Source organism: Megalops cyprinoides, chromosome 11, assembly GCF_013368585.1.
Source record: "Megalops cyprinoides isolate fMegCyp1 chromosome 11, fMegCyp1.pri, whole genome shotgun sequence".
Classification (NCBI taxonomy): Eukaryota; Metazoa; Chordata; class Actinopteri; order Elopiformes; family Megalopidae; genus Megalops; species Megalops cyprinoides.
In genome coordinates this window covers 18,175,640-18,203,167 of record NC_050593.1, presented here as the reverse complement: position 1 = coordinate 18,203,167, position 27,528 = coordinate 18,175,640, and the positions used below count along the sequence as shown (strand labels likewise).

At 45.6% G+C, this 27,528-nt stretch overlaps 1 protein-coding gene across 1 annotated transcript in view; it reads left to right on the top strand.

Moving 5' to 3' along the window:
- The first annotated feature begins 13,202 nt into the window (after positions 1-13,202).
- LOC118785725 (Krueppel-like factor 7) overlaps positions 13,203-27,528 on the top strand; it is a 28,961-nt gene continuing 14,635 nt past the window's right edge. The window contains exon 1 of the mRNA XM_036540624.1: positions 13,203-13,689. Within this exon, the coding sequence (XP_036396517.1) occupies positions 13,588-13,689 (102 nt within the window). The 5' untranslated portion in view covers positions 13,203-13,587. The remainder of the gene's footprint in view (positions 13,690-27,528) is intronic.

Sequence of the window (27,528 nt, the reverse complement as noted above, 5' to 3'; positions counted from 1 at the left end):
TACCATGATGAATGGACTGGAACACAGTGATTATTTAAAAATCTTTCTAAACTGAGGAGGGGTTACTAGGCTATGCTAGGGGAATATATACTTTTGTATTAACAGCTGTGAAAATGTACATAAATCAACCTTCTGCTCACAGCAGTCTGTTTACTCTGTATATTATGAGTGGGTAAGAAGAACCGCCTGCTCCAAAGTGAGCGGAGTTCAGATTAAGGTTAGACCCATTCTTCAAAGATGCAATGGGATTTTTTTTTTTCCTGGAGACGTTTTCCTTCGCTGTGTCTTTTGTCAATGTGACATGTGAGTTCCTGGTAAATGTGTCAAGGTAAGACATTAAGTTTCAACAGCAGCGAAGCTTTGAAGACACAACAGTGTTGTTGCAGTTTCTTTTCATGGTGGTGACTTAAGTTTAAATGTCCATGAGATTAGTGTCCTTAGAATCCTGACCGTGTGAACCAACCTACTATGTCTTTTTCCTGTTTGTGCCACATTCTTTTAATAACAAATGAATTATGACAGGATACAGGGAAAATTTGCATCACTGCTTAAACAAATGTCTCTGGATTGAGGACATGGTCACAGCTGGAGTGTTCCAAAAGGATTGTCAGAAACACATAACAGGAAACATCTATCCAATAAGTTGTTGAAAAAAGTCTACAATTTAACAGATATTAAGAACTTCAGGAACCTAAGAAGAAAAATCCACAATAGGAAATCATCTCATTTACAAAATGTCCTCTAAGATGACTGAAAATCCTACCTTACCTTGGCCTCTTAATATTATAAAGAACTGATCTAACCCTACAGTCAAATAGTTTCTCCCACCTGGGGATTTTTTATGCATTTTAGTCATCTAACACTAGGGTGAAAGTGCTATGCTCTGGAGAGGTAAAAAACAACATTTGTTTTATAAGTTCTAGCTATGCTTGGCACAGTCGACTCCTGAAGTTGCTTGCAGGAGCCCTGACTGTGGAAGTGCCTATGTAAGTCTTTCTAGATAAGAGCATCTGTTAAATGACAATAATGTAACGTAATGTAATGTAACCAGTGGAGTTGCAATGCTAAGAGGACTCCCTGGTGACCATGGTGACATCCGTGGACTCCTGTGGTTCCAGTCCTGATTAGGTCACTGACTGGCAAGACTCAAAAGTCATCAGGGTCAATACCAAAGAAGCTGGCGAGAATGACATCACACCCCCCATCATGCCACTGAAGAAAGACCCCACCCCTGTCTGTTCTTGTGGCTGGTGTGTCTTTCAGTGTGTGTAATGTCAAGCTTCCCAATGTTTCAATGACTGTGTTCACAGCGAACACAATCACATTGACTGTCCACTTGTCAAGTGAAAATAGTCAATTAATAATGGAGGATATTAGCAAGGGTTATGTCCATATAGGACACCATCCGCTAAAAAGGCTGTATGCACTCAGAATTGCTCCAGCCTCATGCACTTAACCAGAGTATGCTCATAAAAGGAAGAAGTAAAGTCAGTGGGATTAAAATGGAACCAGAAGCATTTTGTGTCTCTTACTCTCATTTACGCTGTTGTGAGCTCTGACCACATACATCATCCATACTTTCCAAGATAGCAGAATGTGGGGGTGCCTCTGTGCCAATCACATATCGGCCTGCTTTTCAGGCCTGTTCCAGGCAGTCATACCCAGAGTTCCCTCCACCACCCAAGCATTGTGCATCATACCTTGCTGCCAGGATTGATTTGTTTCCCACTTCACCAGTTCATCTCATTCTCCCAGCTAGACTGCTCACCTGATAGGTATGCACAGGTAGCTACTGAGTCAGATGAAGCCATGCTGTCGGCCTGGAACAGAGCGACCGCTGGAGCCCTCTCATGCCAGGGAAGGGGTGTTAGAATAGGCTGCCATTCACCTGACAGACAAGCAGTAGACATGACGCTAACTGAATTCTTATAGCATTAATAAGTGATGCGTGGCCACAGGCAAATTTATACTCCCTCAGGTCTGAGAGAGTATTATTCATGAACACACTGTGGGCAATTATTAGAAATCTGTTTAGTTTAATAAAGACTGATATTATGAATATATATTACACAAATAATGAAATGCACTTATTTTTTCTCAATATAGAAAATACACAAAACTGTATAGGGAGGAATACACTGCAAAAGCCTATGTTACAAAAGAAAGCATTTGTTTAGCAACTAAGAATAAGAATATATTAGATTGATTATGGCTGTTTGGTAAGAAAAATGGGCTCTTATGAAAAAATTTGAGCTGTGAAAGGCAGTTCATTTTTTATGATTGCAGAATTATAATGAAGATCAAGCTATTCTCAAGCCAAGATAAATAGCAGTCAATAATGTTCAAGGACTTTGCAGGCTTGTTAAAAATGAACCCACAAACATATGGTCTGACCATGTTTTTATTAAAGGCGTGTTTTATTTAACAGCTTTTTGGAAAAGCTCAATAAGTTGGTGCTCAGCAGGAAGTAATTTGTTAGAGTTCTCCTCAGTGCTGTACACCCCTGCAGTAGAATCCAGCACGCAGTCCCAGGATGGGCCGTAAATGAATAAGTAAAGAAGTAAACAGCTGCTTGCTCGTCTGTGAACAATCAGGCAGCCATAAAGCCCTGCTGAAGGATCTACAGCATCCATATGGTTAGCCTGTCAGTGCAATCTCTGCTCCTCAGCAACCTTCAACAGTTCTCACAGTCATTAGGTGCCAGTGCGGAAAATAAACAGCATACATATCACCAGTACAGCACCTGCCCTCTGTGTGGTGCACCCTGTGTGAGTCAATGCAGTTTCTGTAGCGAAGACCAAAGAGAGGGGTAGAAAATGGGTCAGAACTCAGAACACGGGGTGTGAAGAATAGACCCCGAAAGGCAGCCTCTGTTCATTCACCCTGCCCTCAGCGTGTCATGAGGACACACAAAGGCACTGCTGGGGCTATCACAGCCTTTCCACGACACATCTCTCTAACAATGACCGCCACTTCAGCCTGAGTGCTAGTCAACACTCAGGCTCCCCCCCCCCCCAGCAGGGCTGGACAGATAAATCTCTCACTTAGCAGGCACACTGATTCCAGGCACTTCCAGCTCATGAGGTTAACAGCAGTAAATAGGGTGAAGCAAGTAATGAGGCAGAGCACTGTACACTACGTGAGTCACATGAAGCAAAGCAGCCAATCTCATGGACTTAAGATGGTGCAATCAGGTGGTCGGTAGTCCTGTGGAGAGAAGTGCCGGAGTAGTGGTCCTGAGAGTGTAACGTATTCATCGATCAAAAGAAAACTTTATTAGAGGCATCAGTTTATTAGAAAACAGGAGCAGTGCTCCCAGCTGACCCTCTGTGAATCAACCGTGGAATGAAATCACTCATCATAATGATGGCCCTTCATCATCCCCCATAATGCACTGGGATTGTGACTGCAGGATCTCTGTGACCACTGGAAGAGTCAATAATATAAGGAAGCAGCACCTGTTTCACCATTATTGCATGCACACACAAGCGTGCACGCGCGTGCACACACACACACACACACACACACACAAGCACACACACAACATACTCAAGGTTCATCATCTTAGATCTTCCTCTGTCCCTGTGTTCACTGGGCTGGATCATACATGCGTCACGAACACGGAATTTTAATAGAACTCTGCTCCTCGATCCCCTACAGCTCTGACAACAGGGCTTTTTTAATCTAAAGGGATAAACACTGCTGTGGGGAGGCTGGAGTCTGGCGGGGACCGGGAGGTTGTGAGGGGCGTGTATGGTTGTGACGCGTGGCAGGCACAGCGAGCGAGGAGTGTGATTTTCCCTGTCTTCTCTGCCTCTCTTTCCTGGGGAGCTGTTTATCCGCCCAGCGCGCGCTTTGATCCCCCGGGGCCCTGTGTAGTTCTGAGACGCGCGCTGTCTCCAGCTAATGTCAATGCTAATGATACCAGTGCCGTTCCCTGACTGCTGCTGCACTTACGGAGAGCAGCAAAGGAGTCGGTGGCGGTTGGTTGGGGAGCATTCGACAGGGTGGGGGGTTCGGGGTGGGGAGGGGGGACGGGGCTCCGGAGACAATAGCTTTTATTATTTTCTGTGTCTCTGTGCGCATGTATGAATATATTCATGACAAGGAGAAGGGAAAACAAAAAGAATCTTAAAAAACTTAAAATAAACCCAGCCATTGTGACGTTCTGGAGTCTGTGAGAAGTCGCAGCATCTTCCTTTGTCTAATGGGCCTCTAATTCTGCTCAGCTGCTCTGAGATTCCCCCTCCTGACACATACCATGAGATGGCGCATGGGGGTCACATGACAGAGGCAGACCAAGTCAGTTGGAGGTCATGTAATCAGCAGTCTCATGATATGAGATGATTTTGTAACCTACTCTGGCCACTTCTCATTGAAGAAAGCCACAGATCTGCCTGTTTTCTGAGCCTTGCATCCAGTTAGTATATAAAGGAACAGTTACCAGACCTCTACTCCACTCTTCCTCTCTCTACAGTTTTTGTACAAGGCTGTTCAAAGAGCAGGGCCAGTCATTTAAGTCAAGCACATTATATCAGTAACACTGATATGTTTAGGAAATAGGGCTTACAACCAGAGGGCTTTAGTTTTGAATTCTGGTTGGATCAGCTGTGCAAATGAATATGCAAAATGCAGATTATGTAAAATGCCCTGGATAAGGTGGTCTCCTATGCAAATACAACAATATAATGGTAATTTCGGGCACAGTCTTGTGCACAAATTAATGGATGATGTTATAGTTGATGTTTGAGTAGTCAGTAGTCATTAGCAATGGTTCCTACAATGAATAACTGTTGCAACACAAACATTCCGACATGGATCACAACTTGGAAGCCTGTGGCACTTCAGTGGTTTTGATCTAAACCCCTGTTGGCATCTTTGTCAGTTCCGTGTAATTTTCTTACATTCCCCGTGGCTGAGAAAACCAGAGGAACAAGGTGACATCTCGTTGCTTACCTCCTTATTCTCTTCCCTGTACCGCATTGTATGGTTATTAACAACACTAAAAAGAACCATTATGGAAATAACATAAATCCCCCATTATGGTTTAAGTACTGCCTGCTTTCTTTGTACACACATATAAACAAATGTCACTCTTTTTTCTCAAGCGAGTAATTTTTTTCACTCTTCAGACACAATAATAATTTACAATGAAAGCAGCTGCAAGAAATATGAAAAAAAAAATTCTGTAAACCATTTTAAAAGAGGAGCAGTTTTTGCCTTTTTCTTCACATTCTCCATGCCCACAACAGGAACATTTCCTTACCCTAAAAGCGTGCTGTTTATACAGGCATTGTGCTTTCGATAAGAGTAGCATGCTGTCGATACAAGCTGTGTGCTGTAAACACGGGCTGCATGCTGTCGATATAAGCAGCACTCTGTCAATATAAGCAGCACACTGCCTGTATAGGCAACATGCTGTCAATATAAGCGGCATGCTGCCTTTATAAGCAATGTGCTGTCAATATAAGGTGCACACTGTCTATATAGGCAACATGCTGTCAATAGAAGCAGTACGCTGCCTATATAAGCAATATGCTGTTAATATAAGCAGCATGATGTCTATATAGGCAACATGATGTCAATATAAGCAACATGCTGCCTATATAAGCAATGTGCTGTCAATATAAGCTGCATACTTTCTATATAAGCAATGTGCTGTCAATATAAGCTGCATACTTTCTATATAGGCAATGTGCTGTTGATGAGAGCAGTGTGCTGTCAGTGTACCAGCTCAGCTGCAGGTCTGTGAAGCTCCACTCATATGGATCATATGAGCAGACTGGAGCTACTGTAGAATAGTTCCACATTTTCCCCTGAAACTGATTCAAATTAATCTCTCTGCAGTGGAGCTATCCAGGCTGGAAACTGTTGTGCCTGTAGGTTTAAAAGAATCACGCCTCTGTACTGCACTGCTTTGGGTTTTCTCCGTCTCTGATGGAGCGGCTGCAGTAACCAGGGGCGATACATGACAGCTGTCACACTAGGTGCTGTTGCCATGGTTCCCTAGAAACTGTCTCAGCAGCCCCTTGACCTCTCCTCTTGATTTCCTGATACAGGCCAGTTCCACAGGCCTGGGTCTGATTTCCCCATCGCTCGCCTTGACAGGATCACCAGGCAGTGATTGATATATTGTAGAGTATATCCACTATGTTTCTGAAGTATACTGACAACATATTAATAATGTAACTTATGTTTTGGTATGGGAGGATGCTGAGGAAACATGATAGAATGGGTTTGCAGGATTTAATCACCATTCATGGCACAATGGAGACTGCATTAGCATCAAATTAACCTTTCAGAAAGGCATGGGGGCCAGAGGAGAGGAGGTCAAACTCTGTCTCTGTTCTCCCTCTCTCAGGCCCATTTAATTCCCTTTAAACGGCTGCCCTCCTGGGCCCTACTTATGCTGTTTGCTCTGTTTATTGGCACAGGAAGCACCAACACAGCATTTAAACTGACCGAGCCGACAGCGCGCTTCTCTCTCTCTCTCTCTCTCTCTCTCTCTCTCTCTCTCTCTCTCCCTCTCTCTCTCTCTCTCCCTCTCTCTTCCTCATATCTCTCACTCCTCCTCATCTCTCTCTGGATCTCTTTCTCTCTCTTCCCCTGTCTTGCTTTATTGGCATTATAAACACACATTGATTCTGTCAAAGCATATACATGTCAATCAGAGAAAACAATATTATACACTATCGCAAGAAACCAATAGCAATAACTATAAATAAACATATATATGTTCTATATATAGATATAAAAAATATACACTATAACTCTAAATCTCTCTCCCTCTTTTTCTCTTCCTCATTTCTCTCTGCCCCTCCTTGTTTCTGTCCCTCATTATGCCTCTTTATGCCCCCCTTCATTCACACAGAAAGCCATATGCTCAAAAAATATACATGTAGTCGTTTAAGATAAAGAATCAGTGCATGTTTTATGCCTATATACACACACTACCAACATGCAGGCTTTTGTGGATTCTATGCACACTTTTGGGTTGCTGTAACAGCTGTAAATGTATGTTAGTGCTATGTAATACCCATGTAGAGTGTTCACAATATCATTCCTTTATCGGTAAAGAGTACAGCTTCTTAGTATTCACTCTAATTTGCTACTGAGTTATGCAATTACGTTTTATTAAAATTTAAACATTGAATCAAATTAGCAGGAATGCAGTTGACCTGCCTCATCCTTCCATAGCAATAGGATGCATTGCCTGTGTTCCATTATTAATAAGAGTGCTATCAGTCAGAGGTATAGTGAGGTCAGGGTTATGCTGTGAGGGAATGAGGAGTCACGAGGTGAGAGGTGTGTGTTCTTCTTGTTGGTACCCACTCCCACAGATGCACGAGCTTCCTGCTCACTGGGGAACCAGAGTTCTGATCTGGGGCAAGGCGGGGTGGGGGGGGATAGGGTGTCGGGGGGGGGGGGGGGGGGGGGGGGGGGTGTTGGGGGGGGGTTGGGAGGGGCCATCACAGTGCTTTAAGAAACCTGTGAACGTTTCTGCTCAGTGTTGTGAAATTTAACTTGAATTAAATTTGGCAGAGACAGAGAGGGAATGACTAAGTACAGTCTAAATGACCACAGCCTGGCCTTAGAGAAACGCCAGCATAAGAAAACACAGCTACCAAAAAACAGAAGGCTATATAATTGCTGCAAGATAGGTGAGGTGGAAACAGAGATGCACTTCCTCCTTCATTGTAATAAATTCCAACTAAATTCCAACTTAAATATACTTACATACATACACACACACATACACACACACAAATAATGTATATTTGTCCTTGGCAGTACTGTACACTAGTGTGATCTTGCTAATAAACCTCATTTCAATTTCAATTTGATAGAAAGAGAGGGGGGTGGAGAGGGGAGGCCTGGATGTGTCAGATGGATGGATGTCTGCGGGTACTGCATCAGCAGCCAAACTCCCACTTCCTGACTGCCATGTGCGCGGCGCACAGTGAGGCCTGGCGGCCAGAGAGGGATAATGAGATTACAGCTCTCCGTGTCGCTGCGCCCGAGAGCAGACATCGAGCCCCGAGCAGACTTACGCACTGGGAGCGAGTCAGGCCGCGTTACGCGCCCTGAATGGGGGGGAAAGACTTGTACTCTCAGATTAGGGCAGCCTCCGCTGGAGCGCTTATCCTGCGCATTCGTTCAGCGGGGGGAAACCCCGGCTAACTTCGATTTACAGCGGATTTCCCCTCATTCTGTGAAATCACTCTTTCCAGCGGCAGGGGATGTGACATTTGTAAAGCCTGGAGATTAAAGGGAAAATGTTTTGGGGTTTTTTTTTCAGCATTTCTTAAGCATGCGGCGAACCCGAAGGAACAGATATGAAGGCAGGCCCATTGAAGCATTTCTCCTTTTTTTCTCTCTCTTTTCACTCGATTTTTAATTCCTCAAATTCTCCACATAGCCGTTTCCTGAGCCATGCACGCAAAGAGGGAGATCGTAGATGTTAGGGGAAAAAAAGACAGATGTATTCCCTTTGTCATTCAAAGAATTCTTTGTAGCGCTAAATTAAAAAATCATTCTCTTCTGCTGACTTCCTAATCCTCCAGTACTTTTCCGCAGAATATTTTGCCTTTTAATGCCCTCCTCTGAGTTTAAAGAATCGTCTTGTCACAGCAAGCCAAAACGTCAGGAGGTCAGGGGTCAGGGGTCAGGGGTCATTCTTAAGATGTCAGCCCCGAGGATGTCATAAATTATGACCACGTATTTGGCTCCTGAATTTCTTCTCTCCTCCACCCTTCCTTGTCTAACAGGTTCTGGTTGCCAGTAGGAGGCTCCAATGCTGTCTGCATTGCTGTGTTAGCTATGGATGTTCTGTTTTGTTCACAACCATCCTACAAATCATGTAACTCCAACAATGGCAGAGACAGAGCCTTCAACATTAAGCACAGAGTTGACTACCTGGTCAATATATAGAATATCTGCTGTTGCCCCGGAGATGAGTTGCACCCTGCATCTGCCAGGCACATACCCTGATCCCATCAGTCAAAGCTCTGGTGAGCTGCGCCCTGCTCCAGAGTAACTAGGCCAGCTCCCAATTGGAATATGATATCATTCTTACCTCAGCGTGATTTTATGATCTCATCCCATCCTCCGACCACCGCCCCCCCCCCCCCCCCATAACTCACTCCCACCCCTCCACTGGTGCAACGCCCTCCGAAGGAGAATTCCCCCCAGTTGCAAAACAAGGGCTCTTACCCAGCACAGAGGCACTGATGTGGAAATGCACATGCACTGCACACATCCCTATTGGTTTCCTATTATGCCAGCGTGTCAGACGTGACTGTGTGGCTTCGGGATGTGCAGGTCGGTCGGAGCGTCAAAGGACCCGAGGGGCGGCGTAACCCACAGGGGAGGTGTATTTCCCTGAGTCGTGGGACGTGCTGCATAAGTATTGACGTGTTGGGTAGGCAGATGTCGCTGGTGTGACAAGTCGTGTGTTTGCGGACCGCGTCAGATGCAGATCAGTATTCCATTAGCCGCTCAGTCAAGACTGATTGATTGAGAGGCCAGCTGGAATGAAAGCCGGCAGAGCGGGTCCCCTGAGAGAATCGGTGCTGTTGATGTGTGCATCTTTTTGGGGGTGCTTGTGCGTTTGTTTAGAGTGTTTGTGTGTGTCCATATGGGGTGTTTTTATGTCTGTATGGGGTGATGGTGTGTGTCTGTTTGGGGTGTTTGTCAATCCATGTTTCTGATACACTCTGTGGGATGATGGGATGAATTACAGCATGTGCAAATGTTGCAAATATGTTTGAATATTACCTTATATGCAAATGCTATAGATACACATAAATGGTACTTGTGTGTGAATGATATTGAGATGTTTGAACATTACATGCATGAATGGTACCTATGTGATTAATCATTACTTGTGTGTAAATGACAGAGATGTGTGTGAACATTACTAATGTTTGTACTCATTGCAAGGCTTGGAAGAAGATCCCCGAGTGACCACTTGCTTTAGCTACAACTATTCAGATAAGACTACTTTGTGTCATACTCAAACTGATAAACTGATGATAGCTATCAGTGTCATAGCAATGTCTCCCTGCTGATTGGATGAGACCCAGCATTACAGACAACTAAATGTGCAATTCCACAATCATGCTTTTAATCAAAGGTACTGCAATGCATGTGTCAGTATGATGACAGCAAACCAAACAGGAAAACATAATCTCTATCTACTACACCATTCCTTCAGCATACTCCACCCTTCCCTTCTCTGTAATGCAATCCCCTGTTATCTACAGTGACTCTGGTATGTCAATGCCATCTCCGAACGTATTGTACTTTTGTCTGTTCCCATTATAAACAATAACAAAACTAATAATATTACTATTTGCAGTTAAAGAATTAGTAAATACTGTGAAGGCATCCAGTATCAGAAAAGATTGGGTGTTCTGGGTATGAAAGAACCTTTTGTCAGTTTGGTGGCCACACCTGCCCTTTACTCCCTACCTGAATCACCTTACCTCCCCTCCTCCTTTTAGGTATTCCCCCTACAAATATACATATGAAAACGCTACTGCAAGGTAACTCACCAAAACAAAGAAGAGAGCACATATCACCCCAATACTCAAGCCTATCCACTGGTTACCCATATGTTTTGGAATAGATTTTTAAACCCTTTTTAAGCCCTAGTTATTTTTAAAGCACAAAATGAGCAAATGCCACAATACTATTCCCACAAAATAAAAGCCAAGATGAACCCTTACATCCTCAGAGGATGGTCCGCTCTTAATACCCAAAGTTAATTTTAAAAGAAAGATGCCTTTAGTTTTTATGCCCACAGACACTGGAATTTATTACCACAAGCTATCAGTTCCTATCAATTGAATTTTTAAAAAGTTTTAAAATTATTTTTTGAATAGCATATTGTTGAGTCCTTTTACATTCCATTTTAAGTAACAAGTACAATGTAAATATTAAAAACAAGTAACAATACACTGGTAATGAGTAACCTGAAAAAAGAACATTGTAGATATTATTGCAGTTTGCCTTCTATTACCTTTTTCGCATTATTTACTGTTTTACATTTACATTTACATATGTTTAACTCTGCATTTATTTATTTTATTCATACTTGTGCTGTGTTTGTTCAAACTGCCTTCTTACTCTATTTACATTGAACATTTCATACACATACAGTACAGCAGGGTGTAATGTACAGCGCTTTGGGTTACAATCCACGGTATCAAATGTGCTATGTAAATAACTAAAGTTTTTTTTTTTTATGTCAGACAGCAAAAGGCTTATTTACCATTCAAAATCACCTCCCCCTACCCACTACTCCTGTCATGCATAATTCTCTTCACCAGAAAGACCTGCAAAAGTCAATAGGAGAAATGTCCTGAAAAAGGCAATCTAGCAGCCATCTGCTCCTGTAATCTCCCTGGATAAGAACCATGGAAGTAATAAAGGACCAATATGACCATGACGCCATGCATAATTTAAAAGAATGTAAAGCTATAAGAATATTACACCATTGGTAATACAGTTTTCCTCAACTGTTAACACTAATTTCTTGAAATGATATCTCATGTTCTCAAAACTATTATCTCAATGTTCAGCACAGTTTGTTGACTCAACAAAACCTCACAAAATCTGTGCAAGATGAAACACTCGTCCAAAATCAAAAACAAAACAGAATGTTACATGTTTGTTCTATTCTTCTTCAGGATGTGTTCAGATTGCAGTCTCTTGCACACTGGAGAGACTAGCACAAGTGGTTTACCATTTTCATACATGAGCTTTAACTTTTGATCTTAGTGCATATACTTGTGTGTAAGCAGTTGAGGGGGGAAAAACTCTGTACACTGATATCAATGTAAGAAGTGATGCAAACAATTATAAATATATATTGTTTGTATAAATATATATTCTAAATATTATTGGTTATAAATAGTTCTAGTTGTAGCATCAGTACTATATTGATTTTTTACCATTGCTGTATGAACATCAACTAGGCAGTTTACATATTACTATCTTTGCTACATTACTTTAGCAAACCCTTAGCTAGTCCAGGGAAACTTACATGGTTTACAGATCATTTACAGAGGCAATTTGGGGGAAGTAGGCCTACCTTGCTCAAAGATGCAACAGCACTGCTCCACCTGGCAAATGAGCCAGTACCTTCACCACCATACCACGTGTTGCAATTTTTAGGACTTTTATCCTTTAACCCTGCCACAGATGAGCTACATGAAGCTAGCAACAGTTAAGTTGGATTGGCTTTTATTCAATGATACAAAGGAAAAAATCTGTCTAAATAAAAAGAATGAATACACAATGCTTGATAGTAAAAGCTAAAATAAATACATGTTAGAGTTTTGGTTTTTGTCAGGATGTAAAAAATACTTTTTCCTTCCAGCTCATATAATCAAATGCTGCGTTGAACTAATTTGTCCAGCAAATCATCAGGAGAGAAGCATCCAATGCTGTTGCTTCATGAAAGCTGGAAATTTTACGTCACGAAAGCTATCCGTGCTCCTCTCAAAGCTGGCTATTACCTCTGACTACGCTCCATGGTCTGGTTACCATGGCACTGTCGGGTAAACAGCTCTTGGCAGCAGCATGTGTTTACGTTTCTGTTTCGTTCTTGATAGAGGGGGATTTCAGGGAGTCATGGCAAAGACCGTAATGGACATTTCCGTCAGCGTAGTGCCAAACATCCCTTACATGCGGTCAGTTTATACAATAACTGACTATGCAGAATTCGTGTGCGTCACACCACAGCAATTAAACTTTTCTGTTACAACTACATGTTGACTGAAGTTGTAGGCTGCAGCAATGGTGACAAAAATAGACAATAACTCAAACGCTTTTCAATATTTGCTTCTTTGACCAGAGCTCCAGATACTGTCTCCATTCTCGTGAACTTCTCTTCTGAAACTGTGCTAGAGCGCGTCCGCACGGTTTATATAGCCCTCTAAAAATAGCTCACCTTTCACTGCCATGTACAGTTAGAGTGACAGCTACAAGCAGCCAATCGTGTTCATTTATTCATTGTATCTCCTCCCCCAAGGTCCATTTTAGCACCGCCCTAGTTGGTCGCTTACGAGATCCTCAACCCTATTTACCTTATATGGAAACGCATCGAATTGATTGACAAACACTTCCACACCCCCCTTTTCCCTCCTTTCCCCCGCCCCTTGGCTCCCTGCGCTCAGTAGACAGCTAGTCCAACTACTCGCTTGCTGTTGCAAAGCAGCCAAAGAAAAAAACCAACCTGGAATTTAAAGAGCAAAGATTTCAGTCTTGCAATGCGGATATAGATGGACGTTTCATGCCGTCAAACTTGCATCTTAGTTCTGGGCTGAAGACCTAATCGTTCACAGCAGAGAGAGGGCTTGCACTTTAGTGACACAAGCTTTAAATGTTGTTTTCTTCCTCTTTACGCTCATATCTGTCTATTTTGGTACACATGCATATATCTTTCCTTCAGAGAGCACAACGCACTCGGATCTGAAGGGTATCGCGTTGTTGTTCCCGACAGTGAAATAAAGTGGCATTTTTTGCTTTTCTTTTTTCCCTTGGTGGATCAAAGTAAATTGTTTCATACGAAGCATCAACATGGACGTGTTGGCAAATTACAGTATTTTTCAGGAACTCCAGCTCGTACATGACACCGGCTACTTCTCTGCGATGCCCTCCCTGGAAGAGAACTGGCAGCAGGTGACTAGTTTTACATTACTCTAATCGTGCTACTGTAATAAATATTGTGGGTCACAGACGGGTTCGAGCTGGCGCTGCTAACACATGCTGCTCTGCTGTCAAACCAAAACAGTATCAACTCCACGCTACTGTGGAGGCAGCGCTGGTAGTCTGACACCCTCGGCTGCAAGGAAGCGCACTTTTCGTCAAAAAGCTCATTAGTTCATCTTACTTTTTTACAGTTTTCGCGCACTTATTTCTATGGTGACGACAGCACTGGGACTCTTAAATAGAATTTAGTTGTAAATAACTCAGGAGTGTCTTACATATGGTTGGCTAGCAGCTTATATTTTTAGATACGAAGGAGAAGTAACATATAATCGGTTTCTGTAGAAGAGAACATTTATTTGTACGTAATTGCTAAGATGAATAAACGAGTGGTGTTGCGTTGATTACTGATTGCAGAGCGAAGATCGATCCGCCGTCCGTCAGTCGTTCTGTTTTGCGTCAGTTTTAAAGAACGGAAAATCTGACCGCGTGGTCTAATTGGGATATTCTGTCTGTGGCACTTTTGACAAAGCGCAAAGTAATTTAGGCAGAGAAGATGATGGCATGACAAATAACAACAGACTAGCTCTTAAATAATACATCCTCATCTGTCTTGTTACTTGGTGTTTCCAGCTTCGCGGTACGAAGAGCTGCTCCCAGTTCTAATGCATTATGTATCAACGCCGATGCCAGGATGAAAACGTTAAGCGGCGCTGAAAGAAGTGTTCCGAATTGGAACAAAGCTGGATCACAAATAATAGTTGTGTTAATTAAGCTTTAAGACTGTGTGTCATACCAGAAACGTAAAAAAAAACTCCATCCCCTCTGTCCGACTGCACACAGCGAGAGGGCACTTTCGCCAAGCACCCATTCATTAAAATGAAAGTTGTCCGCAGGGATGGCAGACAGAAGCACGCGGGCATGCACATGGCCAAACAAATCTTCACTCTGTCGAGGCTGCGGCTGGCATATTCCCTGTAATGCCAGTGGCTCGCGTCTAAAAGGAGCAATTTGCGATTAATATTTTATGGCGTGTGTTTTTCCAACGATGTCGCTAAGCTCTCGGAATTATTTTGAGAGATGCGAGTCAGAGCTGCTGCGTAGGTCCGATTCGGTGCGCAGGGAGTGAGTAGCGCAGCGCAGCGCAGCTCTGCACCCCGCACGTACGCCGCTGTGCGCACGTACCAGCTCATTGCTATTCCATGTGCTCGCGTGCGGGTAAGTGCGCGTCGGGCAGTTATTTAACGGTGGTGTGCAAAGTGCAGAGGTTCCAGTACCCAGCACCCCCCCCCCCCTTCCCCGCCCCAGCCTGGCGTCCACTAATGGAAATCTGGGGTCTGGCGGGGTTTATCTCCGCCACAGCCACTTTTCGCAGTAATTGGCCTCTCGCTGTCAGAGACAGCCAGACCACTGCCTTAAGCTCCATCCATCTTTCCTGGCCATGCCTCATTCATTCCACCTCTCTGTGGTCTGAAATTATGTAGTGTTTTTTTTTTTCTTTAATCTGTCCTGTTTTGGTTTGCACTCGTACACATCTGAGCATTGTGTTTTATAAGGGGGTTGGGGGGGGGGGGGGGGGGTCTGTAGCCTCAAATGTGTTTGTTGGGGGGTGTGGCACATCTCACTGTTTCTGCTGGCTTGTGAGTTTAACCCTTTCTGTTTGCCCAGCCACCTGCCATGGTGGCACGCTGTTGCCCTGTTTTGGTAATGGTCGTTAAATTCACCCCCTTACGGGTCTGTGGAAAATAAAGTCTGGGGAACTGGAGCTGAGATGCAGCTTTTTTTCAAGAACATATTCTCCATATTTAAGTGCCTGAGCATGCACCCTTCATCTCAAAACCCCAAGCAAGCGTTCTCCATCTCAGAGCCCCCAGGCAAGCATCCCCCATTTCAAAGCCCCAAGCACACATCCTCTGTCGTAGAGCCCTCAAGCATGCATCCCCCCATCTCAACGTTTCGAGCACACATTCTCCATCTCGAAGCTCCTATATGCACATCCAGCAGCACAAGGCACAGGAAGTGGAGAAGAGGGGTAGGGAGCGTTATAAATTAAAGGGAAATGTTTGCTGAGGACCAGAAGGTTGTCATGTTATTGAATACTATTTCTTACAGGAAAAGGACTGGACAGGAAAATGGTAATGCTGGGGCCTGGGGAAAATGTTGTTAGTTAAGGACCATTTTGACAAGTGAGAACAGGTAAAAGTAGAGGTTTTTGTTCAGGAGTATGGCAATAAAGTTGTTTTTTTGTTCTGCTCCCCAGCATGTGTATGTGTGTCTGTGGCAGGAAGGGAGTCTCTGCTGAGTCTCTAACCATAGGTCACGGTTGTGTGTGCGCCCCTCTTTTCTGCCTGCCTCTGTCGTCTCGGTTTACTGAACAGCCTATGTCAAAAAATGGGTCACTCTGCACCTCTTTGTTCTGCCAGTCCCTGCATTCTGGTCATGCTTTCTGTCCACCACAGGTTTTTAAGTTGTTTTTTTTTTTTTTGTATTTTTAAGGGTTTATTCTGGGACTTTGTGGAAGCTGAGGCGTCCTCTCTTACCGACTTCTCTTTTTAGCAGAGTTTAAATTTAGATCGCAGGCAGCGCCAGGCTGAATCTTGGGTCACTGCCATGGTAACTGAGGGGCATCAGGAAGGACGGGGCAGTGAGGGCAGTTTTGAGGGGGGCAAGGGTACACGTGCTCTTTGTTTAGAAAGATGGAGAAAACCGCTAACTGAGCCCGCAGAAATTATGTCCCAGCTGAGGGGAGTGACAGGCAGGTGTCCTGTCGTCTTTGTCTTGGTTCCCGGTTCTGGCTAGCATTGCACACGCCCACGCAGCACTTCACATTGATTAATAGGAAGGTGTTGGATGCAAGCATCTCACAGGTGGAAGGGCTCCGTATGGGAGAGAGTTGAAAGAGTTTATCAGCTTGTGTCTAGGATATGTGAATAGTATATGTCTTCACCTGCAGCTCCTTGCCCCCACACTCCCAAGGGTGTGATACTAAACCCCCAGTCATGCAGTACTACTCCCCAGTCATATAGTACTACACCCTCAGGGGTGAGATACTACACCATCAGTCATGCAGAACTATACCTCCAGGGCTGCAGAGTCACCCAGAGACTGCACCCAGGTCCAGCTCTGACTGCTGCACCAGCTGCCAGTGGACATAGCATGCACAGGGGGCTCCATCCTCTCTGGGGTTTGAGGGGGAGAGCCATGGATGCTCACTCTGTGCCGTGGCACTCCAGATTTCACAGCCCAGTTGCCTCAGAATAAAAGAGGTGGCAGGAGGAGGGAAAGAAAGGCACCGCATCATTAATAATGGAGACGCGTTTGCATATCTGGGCTGTGTTGAAGTCCTTGCTCCAGAATAGCCCCTGTGCCCCACAAGCTATGAACTTCACAGCAGCCTGCTCCAGATTTAAGGCGCTGGTGTACACCTTTGTCGTCGCCCCCCCCCCCATCAGTGTGGAGCTATATCCAGCCGAACGCGGCTTCTGTTACTGTGATGGCCGCGCCTCTTATGTAATCTTCAGTGAAGTGCAGCGGCGGCTGGTTACTCACACAGCAGTGTCTGGCTGCAGAGCCCTGAATGCACTGTGAGAAAATATCGGATGCGGAGATCGGACAGTATCACATGCACATGAGGAGATAGAGGGAGAGAGGGAGGGAGGATGGAAATCTCACAGAGTCCCAGAGGAGAGTGAGAGAGTGAGGCAGAGGGATATAAAGAGAGAATAAGAGTGTAAGAGTAAGTATGAGAGAGAGGAAGAATGAATGTATTTCCATGTATGTATAAATGTATGTTTAGTAGCTTTACATATATATACATACATACTGTACTGTATCTGTTTGGTCAAGTTTGTTTGAAATTGAATGTGAGAGGAGAAAACAAGAGAAGGAGAGACACAGAGTCAGATGGAACATACCTGGTTGGTTTCGTGTGAAACCCTCTCTCTTTTCCTTTGTGGTCATGTAGTTCGTTGTGTCTCTAGGGGGTTACAGTCTGTTGTCTCTTGTGGATTATGTCTCATTTTCATTCTGCCACTGCCACTGCCACCCCTCCACCCACCTCTGCATTCTCTAGCAGAATCCAGGCTGAAGCTGTCTTGAGAAACTAGCATTGTGGCCAGCTCACAGTCTGCACAAAACCAGTTGAACAAGTTTCACTCCTTGAAATGAAAACACCGCTGTTACAGGCCCAATGATAAGACTCCCAAACATGACATGTATTCCAACATGAGACATCCCCTAAATCTGCCTACCCCCCAAATCTACCATCAACAATTTTGGCATAGTGTAACTTTCCACATCTATGGTAAGACAGTATGGCATTACTGAACCAAGCACTTGCCAGCTTTTGGCTGTGATTTTGGGCCTGACCTTTCTAGAGCGTCCCTGCACACACCCATAGTTTCCTGGGAAAATGCAGTCTCTTCCACTGTGTTTCTCATCCCAAGCCAGGGAACTCAATTACGTTTTACTGAGCTGTTAAATCACTGGATACTGATATTTATTTGACTCTCTATATCCAATCCACTTTTGAATGTGTTTTTGTACTAATATAAAGGAAATAGAAATGTTTATTTAAGATATTTTTGTTAATATCTGCCTCTCAAACAAGTATTGTTCTGCTGTCTCAGTTGAATTGAACTAGTTGTTAAATTGATTTGTTATAGCCATACATTAAGGTTTTTACATCCTTTTTATCCTTGCTACACAGCAATAATAACAATATACATCTGTTGTCTGTTATAAATCTGTCATCTATCTATTATAAATTTGGATTAATTAAGAAATTCAAATCAATAGCAATAAATTACAGGCACACTTGCTTGTATCCCTCTGTTTAAACAGACACATTTCCAACAACTGATATTTTGTAACTAACAGCAGATAGTGAACTGAAATCACATTCAAATCAGGATTCAATTAAAGCTGCAGTCAAACCTGATTGAACTGATGGGAACACGGATAGGGGCTACATACTGTTCTCTCAAAGCTGTTCTTTCAGTGATGCTCACTGTTCTTCCCTCAGTGTTGTTTTTGAGGTATTGTGTCTACTTCAGCTGTGCAGGAGAGACAGATGCGCAGCCTTAATGGTGCAAAAGGCTGAAATGCGCATGTGAATAAAAGCCTGATTCTTCGCAACAGAGGTGCAGAATCCTGGGTGCTTTGATACGGTTCTACGGTAGCAGTCAATTTGCTGCCCAAATATGTTACATGAAGCAACTGTAAACCAAATCAATGTTGACAGCTGTTTTTTTGGCAGCTGGGCCTTTTCCGCGCCCGCTGCTATACTCCAGAGGTATAAAGCATCATAATCCATAAGCATGGCCACAGTGCGTAGGAAAGTCAGAGCGAACATGTGCAGCAGCTCCCATAAGGCTGGGGTTTTCATTGTTGCTTGTGATAAACAGACGGATGCAGCATGTAGACTCCTGTGGCCTTTGCCCTCCCTCCTGGGCATCAGCAGATGTGAGTTTGTGTTCTGCTTGACTGTCTGCATTTTGGCACTGATGCCCATTATGGAGTCAGCGAAACCTGAATGAAATGTGCCGTAGAGGCCATGCGACCTGCAGTAGTGGTTAGAGGACAAAGCACGCAGACGCGGTCGTATCTGAGCTGGCAGCTTAGCCAAGTAAAGACTGCAGACCACAGACTTTAGCTGGGGCATCAGAAGTGCAGTCAGGCAGGGGCCATCATAGCGGCGACCGGCCTCTCCAGATTCCAGCCCGGAGCGATTGGTCAAAGCTTGGTGACCTGCTCATGAAAGGGGCTTGACTCTGGGAAACACAAGAGTGGCCCAGGCAATGACGGCGAAGCAGCAGTGTCATCATCATATCTCAGATGCTTTGAGAAGGAGGAGGGGGGAGGAGGGGGTGTTATCTGTCAGTGACTTCTCCAGTCGCTGTTGGCTCTGCGCCTGAGAGAGCAGGGCAAGAGCTCTGAGACCCAAATCTTTATGCATGAGGCTGTCTCTGGAGGCTCTGACACTCAAGACTTTGATTAACAGGGCCCGTCGTTTTCTGTTGCACGGCGGCGGTGGCACACACATGACTTGGCAATAACTCGCGCGTCATTTGAGAGGCGATAGAGAGCCGTCGCAATGCTTTACAGCGCTAGAACATGCCGTAGCTGCTGATATTTGCCACGGAAATGGTGGCTTTTGATGGCTCTGAAAATATTTGGAATTTGCCTTTGGCCTTTCTCAGTATCTCTCTCGCCCCTCTCTCTTTCTCTTTCGTTCTTCCCTGCTGCATCTCTTTGCTGGTTTGCTTTAATATCTTTTTTGCCCTGCTTTTTTATAGACAAGCATGTGCTGTTCAAACAGTAATAATAATCATCCCTCATAAATAAAAGATGGTGTGATTATTGTGGTCTTATTTGGCTCAGGGAGGCTGTCTGTAAAAAGCCTCAGGAGGTGGTTTCCATGAGCAGGGCCCAGCGGGTAAAGAAGTGAAGTATCTCTGTATGGAGAGGAATTATCTTTATTTAACAGCTCCTGGGCTTCCGCAGAATGAAGTGACTCCCACACTGGATAAACCTTATTGAAATTCCCTCACAAAGCCGTCTAAATCTAATCTATCTAAAACAACTTCAACACGTCTTCAGCGCCTTAGGGAAAGTATGTACGAAACAGAGGGGATTAGTGGATTCAGGCCTTTTCAGCATTTTATTCAAAGGGCCTTGGCTACAAAGACAAATGTTGACCTCAGACTGCTTAAATAAAAGGTCAAAAAGATTGCTCTGTCTTCAGAGCAGTTTCTACTCTCTGCCTTGTACTGTGGTCTATGGTGAAGAGCGATCTGGTGGTGTTCATTTCGATCACATATATGCACATGCACATTCCATACTACAAGGTTTCAGCAGGGCTGCCACCGATACCTGTTGCTAGGCAGCAAGGCTGACAGCCAGACAGGTGTGACCTCACCTGTTTGTTTTGTGTCAGTTGAGAATGGTAAATACAGATAGGGGGATGGTACACAATGTCAGTGATTATGCTGGTTTTCCCAGGCAGAATGACCCTCAGAGAGAGAGACAGCTTCCTCTCTTAGTCTGTGGGAGAATATATGAAGGTTATTCATCCATCACACTCATTCATCATCTTTATACCCTTACAGAGGCAGTAGGACACAGTGACCAGAGGGGGACAATGGAGTACAGGGCCTGTAAAGTCACACATGCACACACACGTATGCACACACACACACACGCACACACACACACACACACTCTCTCTCTCTCTCTCTCTCTCTCTCTCTCTCTCCCTCTTTCTCTCTCTCTCTTGTTCTGTTTCTCTGTCACACACACAGAAACAGACAGTCTGGCTGCGCTGGTCTGCTCTCTCAGGTATTGCCAGCAACATCACTGATTAAAATAGCTCCCGACCCACATAGCTCTGCCAAGTCTCCGCATCTACTTCCGACTCCTTACCCGCCTCTGCGCCCAGCACTGGCACTGTGGACTTCAGGCCAGAGCCAGGGTACACACATGATCCTTGGATCACTTTAGTCCAATGGCTGAGACATGCTCTTGGGTCAGGTTATGTGGATCAGTTGAAGGAAAGAGAGTTGAAAAGATTAGTTGCAACACTCATGTTCCTGGACTGATTACAGTTACCAAATTCTGTCTGAGGGAAGTGAGGAGAGTCTGATGTGCAATCTGATGTGTGTGTGTGTGTGTGTGTGTACATGTGAGTATGACTGTATGGCATAGTGGTAAGGATCAGGGCTTGTAACCAAAAGGTTGCTGGTTCAGTTACCCACAGGAGTACTGCTGCTGTACCCTTGGGCAAGGTAGTTAACCTAGAATTGCCTCAGTAAATATGCAGCTGTATAAATGGGTAACGTAAAAACTGTAATCTACATAAGTTGCTCTGGATAAGAGTGTCCGCTAAGTGACAATAATGTAATATAATATAATGTGACTGTGTTTCTGTGTGTGTGTGTGTGTGTGTGTGTGTGTGTGTGTGTGTAGATTAGTTCCTGGTGGTGTGCTGTGTTTGTTGGAGGTTCAGTAGAGCAGGCCATGTGTACGCACGAATTTGCAACCTGTCTGAATTATTTAAGCCTGAACTGCAGGGATAGAGAAACTCCAGGTGGATGTTTGGTTTTTTCAGCCTTACACTAAACAGCCGTCTCCTGATTTCCAGTCAGTGACAGAATAACTCAGTACGCTTCTCACCAGCTGTAATTCATGCACTTAAGTTATTCAGCACAGCAAGTGAGATGGGAGTAAAGAAAATTGGTCTGTACTTACTATGAGCTGGTGAGCTGTATGTGCCTGTATGTGCGTGTGAGTGCACATGCGGTGTGCCTGTGTGTGTGAGTGCTTGTGACTGTGTATGTGTGTGTGTGTGTGTGTGTGTGCGTGTGTGCATGTGCCAGTGTGTGTGTCTGTCTTTCTGTGTGTCTGTGTATCTGTATGCGTGAGTGCATGTGTGTGTGTGTGTGTCTGTCTGTCTGTCTGTGTGTCTTTATGTGTGTGTCTCAGCCTTGGCTAGTCTCTTGATGCAGTGTTGCAGCTGAGCGCTGATACGTTGTGTCACCTTGTCAAACCGACATGATCAGGGTCAGACAGGAGGCCGGACCAGGTGTGCGGGCAGCAGGGGTCTGCCCAGAGCAGCCCACCTTGACGGCTTGTGTGTGGGAAGGTGGACAGGACAGATTCAGCTTCTGCTGTTGAGCACAACAGTTTAGACAATGTCACATTATCAATCACGATTCAGCTGTGAGGATCTCAAAAGCAGATGTACCTAGCAGTATCCTGGGTTGCTGCAGGAGCTCTCTGTTAATTCTTCCTTTTGAGCTGCAGTGTGTTGTGGGCTGCACGAGTGGGGTTTTGGTGCCTTTTCCAGGTCAGTGATAAGAGTGCAGTGAGAGGATGAGGGAGTGACTCAGGACAAGCGGGCCAGACACTGCCTCTGATGGGTCTGTCCTCAGTGACCTCATGCTCTCAGACAGCTGCCTTAGAGAGAGAGAGAGAGAGAGAGAGGCAGAGAGGCATAGAGAGGCAGAGAGAGATGAGGTCACTGTCTCATTGACAATATGCAGGAGGGATGGAGACTATGTGTGTGTGTGTGTGTGTGTGTGTGTGTGTGTGTGTGTGTGTGTGTGTGTGTGTGTGTGCGCATGCGTGCGTGTGTGTGTGTGAGAGAGAGAGAGATAGAGAGAGAAAGAGGGATAGAGATAGAGGTGTGTGTGTGTGTGTTTGCAAGTGAGAGAGAGAGAAAGAGACCCACAGACAGGGTTAGAGATAGCAAGACTGTGTGCATGTAAATATTCAATTCAGTTCATTGGTGCTTTATTGGCAGGATAAACAAGTGCTCTGTTGCAAAAGCAGTAATATGAACATTAAAATAAATCAGTGAAATACAACAATATAAAGTCAGAGAAAATATATGTACATACAAGGTAAATTGATGCGTAACCAACAATACTTACTAAAATACTTTGTGTATGTTGCGTATATGTGTTTGTGTCAGTGAGAGATTGAGGGAGGTCGAGTGATGGTGGTGATTCACAGCTGTGTGTTCCCTTAACCATCAGACTTTATTTGGGTTGGTGTTTAGTGCATGACTTGAGTCAGAGAAGGCCTTTGTGTTTCACTGAAAGCACCCCCCCACACACACACACACACCCACACACCCCACCCCAGCCTCCACCTCAGAGGCACAGTGTACAGGGCCAGACTCACTGTGTATGAGATGTACGGGGCCAGTCTCAGTGTGCCAGTGAGCTGTATTTGTAGTTTGAAAGATGAGCCGGGCAGATATCCTGTGAGTGAGTAAAGGACAGAGTGTGCAGCTTGAATTGGCCACTGTAACCACAGCAAACGTGACCTAACTGGAGCTCTGCTTGGCTCAGCACTTGCCTTGTTCTTTCCCACCTGGAGTCGAAGTTTTTCTAGTAAACACGGACATGTGGACCCATGGTAACCAGCCAAATGTCAGGGTGCCCTGTTAAAGCTGTAAGGTCCTAATGGTACCAGTGTGGAAATCTACACAGGCCCTCTGAGAACTGTCCAAAATGAATCCATACCATAAAAATGTACCCATACAGTGGAAATGGACCTGTATGACAGGAATGCACCTATTCCACAGAAATTCACACATGTCATAGAAATACACCCTATACCATACTTTGCTGGAAGTCGCTCTGGATAAGAGCGTCTGCTAAATGAATGCAATGTAATGTGTAGCCACACAATGGGCAGGCCCCTTTGAATCCTGGTCTCATTAGACCACTGATGTGTAGCCTGGCTTTTGACAATGGCCATATAGGTATGATAGGTACGAAAACCTCCAATAAAGGCTCACTGGAGGCTGAAATATTTTGGGATGCTTCCTCGTTTCTGTTAACTGCATTTGTCAGGCGCTCGGATTTCTGTCGTGATCCTTGCAGGCCCCCCCCCCCCCCGGAGTCACTGCTGCGGTTTTGTGTGGGGTGTACTGTGGCTCTGCGTGTGCAGACAGATAAGAAAGGAACAGAAACAGCTGTGCGCAAGTGATCAGGTGCGCCTTTGTTCCTCCATCGCTCGCGGGCGAAATCGGGAGGCGGGCGAAATCGGGAGCCGGGGTCTAAAGGTTTCACTCCGCCGCCGCTCGGGCTTCCGTGACCGTCTCCTGTTATGCCCTCGGGCGCTGGACTGGGAGCCACCTGCTGAGCAAGAACAAAGATCAGGTGGCGGTATTCCATGTTATGATTCACGCTTCCTATTGTTCGCGTAGGTATGGTGCCTGTGGTAGCCGCGCAGACACGCAGCGTAAATGCGGCCTCCCTGCAGACGCCCGTCTCACAGAAACGCACAGCGTAAGTGCGGTGTCTTTGCAGAAAGCCTCTTTAAGCGTCTTTACGGAGAGCCGTCTCACAGAAATGCAGCGCCACTATGACGTGCACAGATAGCCAGTACACGGAAACCCAGTACAGGTGTGACGTCTCTGCAGACGGCGAGCTCACAGAAACTGAGAGAGGAATGTGAAGCATGTTACGCCAGACAACTGAGAACGCTTCAGGGCGAGGAATTCAGAGCAGACTGTTTTCTGCAGCCTTTCCACAGCAGTGCTTACCTCCGTAAAGCAGAAACAAAACAGGTGGAAGGAGCGAGTGAGAGTGCTTACTAGCCGGAGACCAGCAGCTGTAGCCCCTGTAATTACCGCGCCAGAGGATAATTGAAGGGGACGGAGAAAGGATAAAAAAGCCACACTTGAGCTGCAGTGCTGGTTCAACCGAGGAGAAACGGGCCAGCTCAAGAACGCTCCTATCGCGCGGAACAGAAACAGCGAGTCTCTCCTATCTCGCGCCCGTGGAGCAGCAGGCTCAGGTTGTTTAAGTTTTAAGCGGCTTTGCTAATCTGCTCTCCGTTCTGTTGTGAGAAGTTTCAGGTCTGAATGACCCATACACAAAGAATGGGGGGGTGGGGGGTGCAGGGCAGCAGGTGGGAGTGGTGGTGGTGGGGGGCGGGGGGGGTTCTGTTTTTGTTCACATCCTGTCCACCAAAGGAGGACATATGAGATGGGAAATGCATGGAATCTGCTGCCCATTCCTCAGTCTCCCTCTGGAGGCTCTCTCGTCTAATCTCACCCCTTCCCAGAATTCTCTGCCGCCTATCTTTGTTTTCACATTCGAGTGATAAATCAGAATGGGGCTTTGTGGAGTTGCGCAACTTGGAAACGTTAACACTGAGACCAAGGTGTTAAAACAGGCACCATGATACAAAACTGCAGACGTTTCAGCTTTTATCAGTGTGTTTCACTGTAACATTGCTGTGTCCTGAATCGGTGTGCCGAATGGCGCTGTTCTGAGGTAACATGTTGTGCTGTCAGGGAGCTGGAATTCTGACTGTCAGGCAGGGAGCTCTCGCTTCCTGTCTGTCCAGCCTGTCTGCAGTTTCCTGTCCCATTTCCTGCCAGCAGCGGGGTGAGGAGCTCCAGTTGGGTCAGATGGGAGGGCGCAGGAAAGACACGCAGAGCAGGGGAATGCATTTGGTCACACTCATCCTGAGGTCATTATTGTCACTCTGGACTGGGTGCTTTGGAAACTCACTTCCTGCTCTGAGCGGAAAGGACAAGGGGGGATTTTGGGGGCATTTCCAGTGGAGGGGCACTGCAGTTAAACAAAATAACTCCTCTACCCCTGCCATTCAACACACGCTCACTGTTAAAGTAAGAGTGCCGATACCTTTTGCTTTCCCTTTCAGTCAAGACTTTAGATGTAGGATTTGCTCCGTAGGTCTCCCTGTTCAATAGGGACAGGACACCCTGAGGACTCACACTGTGGGGAGGTCTAGCTCCTGCAGACACTGAGGGGGTGGCGGGGAGCAGTGCTGGGAGAGTGAGCAGGGGAGGAGTAGGCAGGCAGAGCCTCTGACAGGCCACACACCGACCAGCAGGCCTTGTAATCTGAGCCCTTTGTGCAGGCACTGTGTGATGACATAACAGAGTGCGGGAATGCTGCCCCCCCCCCCCCCCCCCCCCCCCCCTACCCCTGTCATCACGGCAGAGTAACTTTAGGACCTCACGTCCCTTCCCACATCTGATGCAGAGAGTGAAAGGGGAGACATCTGAAGAGAAGCAGGGAGGGGGTTGTCAGAGGGTCGGGCAGGCTGTTCCCGACACCGCTTTGAATGAAACACTGCCTGAGTCTCAGACCTTGAGCGCTAAAGCAGAACTGAGAGGAATCCATGGGTTCTGTGATCCCCTCCAGACCACACAGTAAATGTACCTCCACAGCCTTAAAACCTGACTCTCTGACACAGTATCTGCAGTGCAAGCTGTATGATATTAAAACTTGCTGTTCATCTCACGATCTGGCAGCATACAAAAATAATTAATATGTGAACAAAAGCAGAAGCTGTGGTTATGAAGATTGCCATGGTGGGTGAGCGGGAGGCTGTTTGCCCAGAGAGAAAAAGCTGTCTGAGAAGGAGCTGACAGGGGTGCAGAGCCAGGGGAGGACACAGTTCATATGCATTGTGCTTATCCAGGTGTGTCTCCCTGCTGTACAAGAGGCCTGTCTCTCTTTTCCTTTCACTTTCTCCCTCTCACCCCAGTTCTTACTGTCATCCCACCATCTCTCTTACTCCTCCAGCATTCTGTTTAGTGTGGCCTCTCGCCTCGGCCGACCTAACCTCTGTTCATGACCAGCAAAGAACAGGCGGGCGCATGTCACAAAGTATCACCGTTATTCCTCTCCCAGATCACGTAAGGAGATGACCCGTGTAAAAAAATGTTACCTTCCTGCCGCCTTGTGCAGGGGAGAAGTTCCTGACCAGGGGACTCAGCAAAAACACTTGCCAGCTGAATTGGTTTTCCAGGGCTGTCATTTGCCTGCTGCTGGTCATCAGTAGCCAGTCCCTGTGGGTCGACAAAAATCTTATTTGGGGGAGATGGGATCCTCTCTCTGAAACATGTTGTGCTGCCTCTATCAAATTTATGCTCGGAAACATTGCAGCTTAAATTTTGAAAAGTAGCAATTACTTAAATGTTGATTTTGAAGCTAGCGGTCGATTCAAAATGACCCAAGAGACAAAGAGAGCACTGATTGGGGGGGAAGGTTTTTGCTCTGTTTTTGCTCTCTCCGAAGCAGAAAAAGACTAGCGGGACACAGGGTGACGGAGTCAGCAGGGTCATTCGTGGTCCCGTATCCTCAGAGCCACATCAGTTTTGCACTCTCTCTCCCAAACCGCGGCTCTCGGGAATGAGGGGCAGAGTGGGGAGGGAGGGGTGGGGTGCAGCCCACTGCAGGCCAAAGGGGGCATTGTGCACTTGACACCCGCCTGCTGATTAAGCGTCTGTGTGGAGTTAACGGTCAGTGCTCGCCTCAG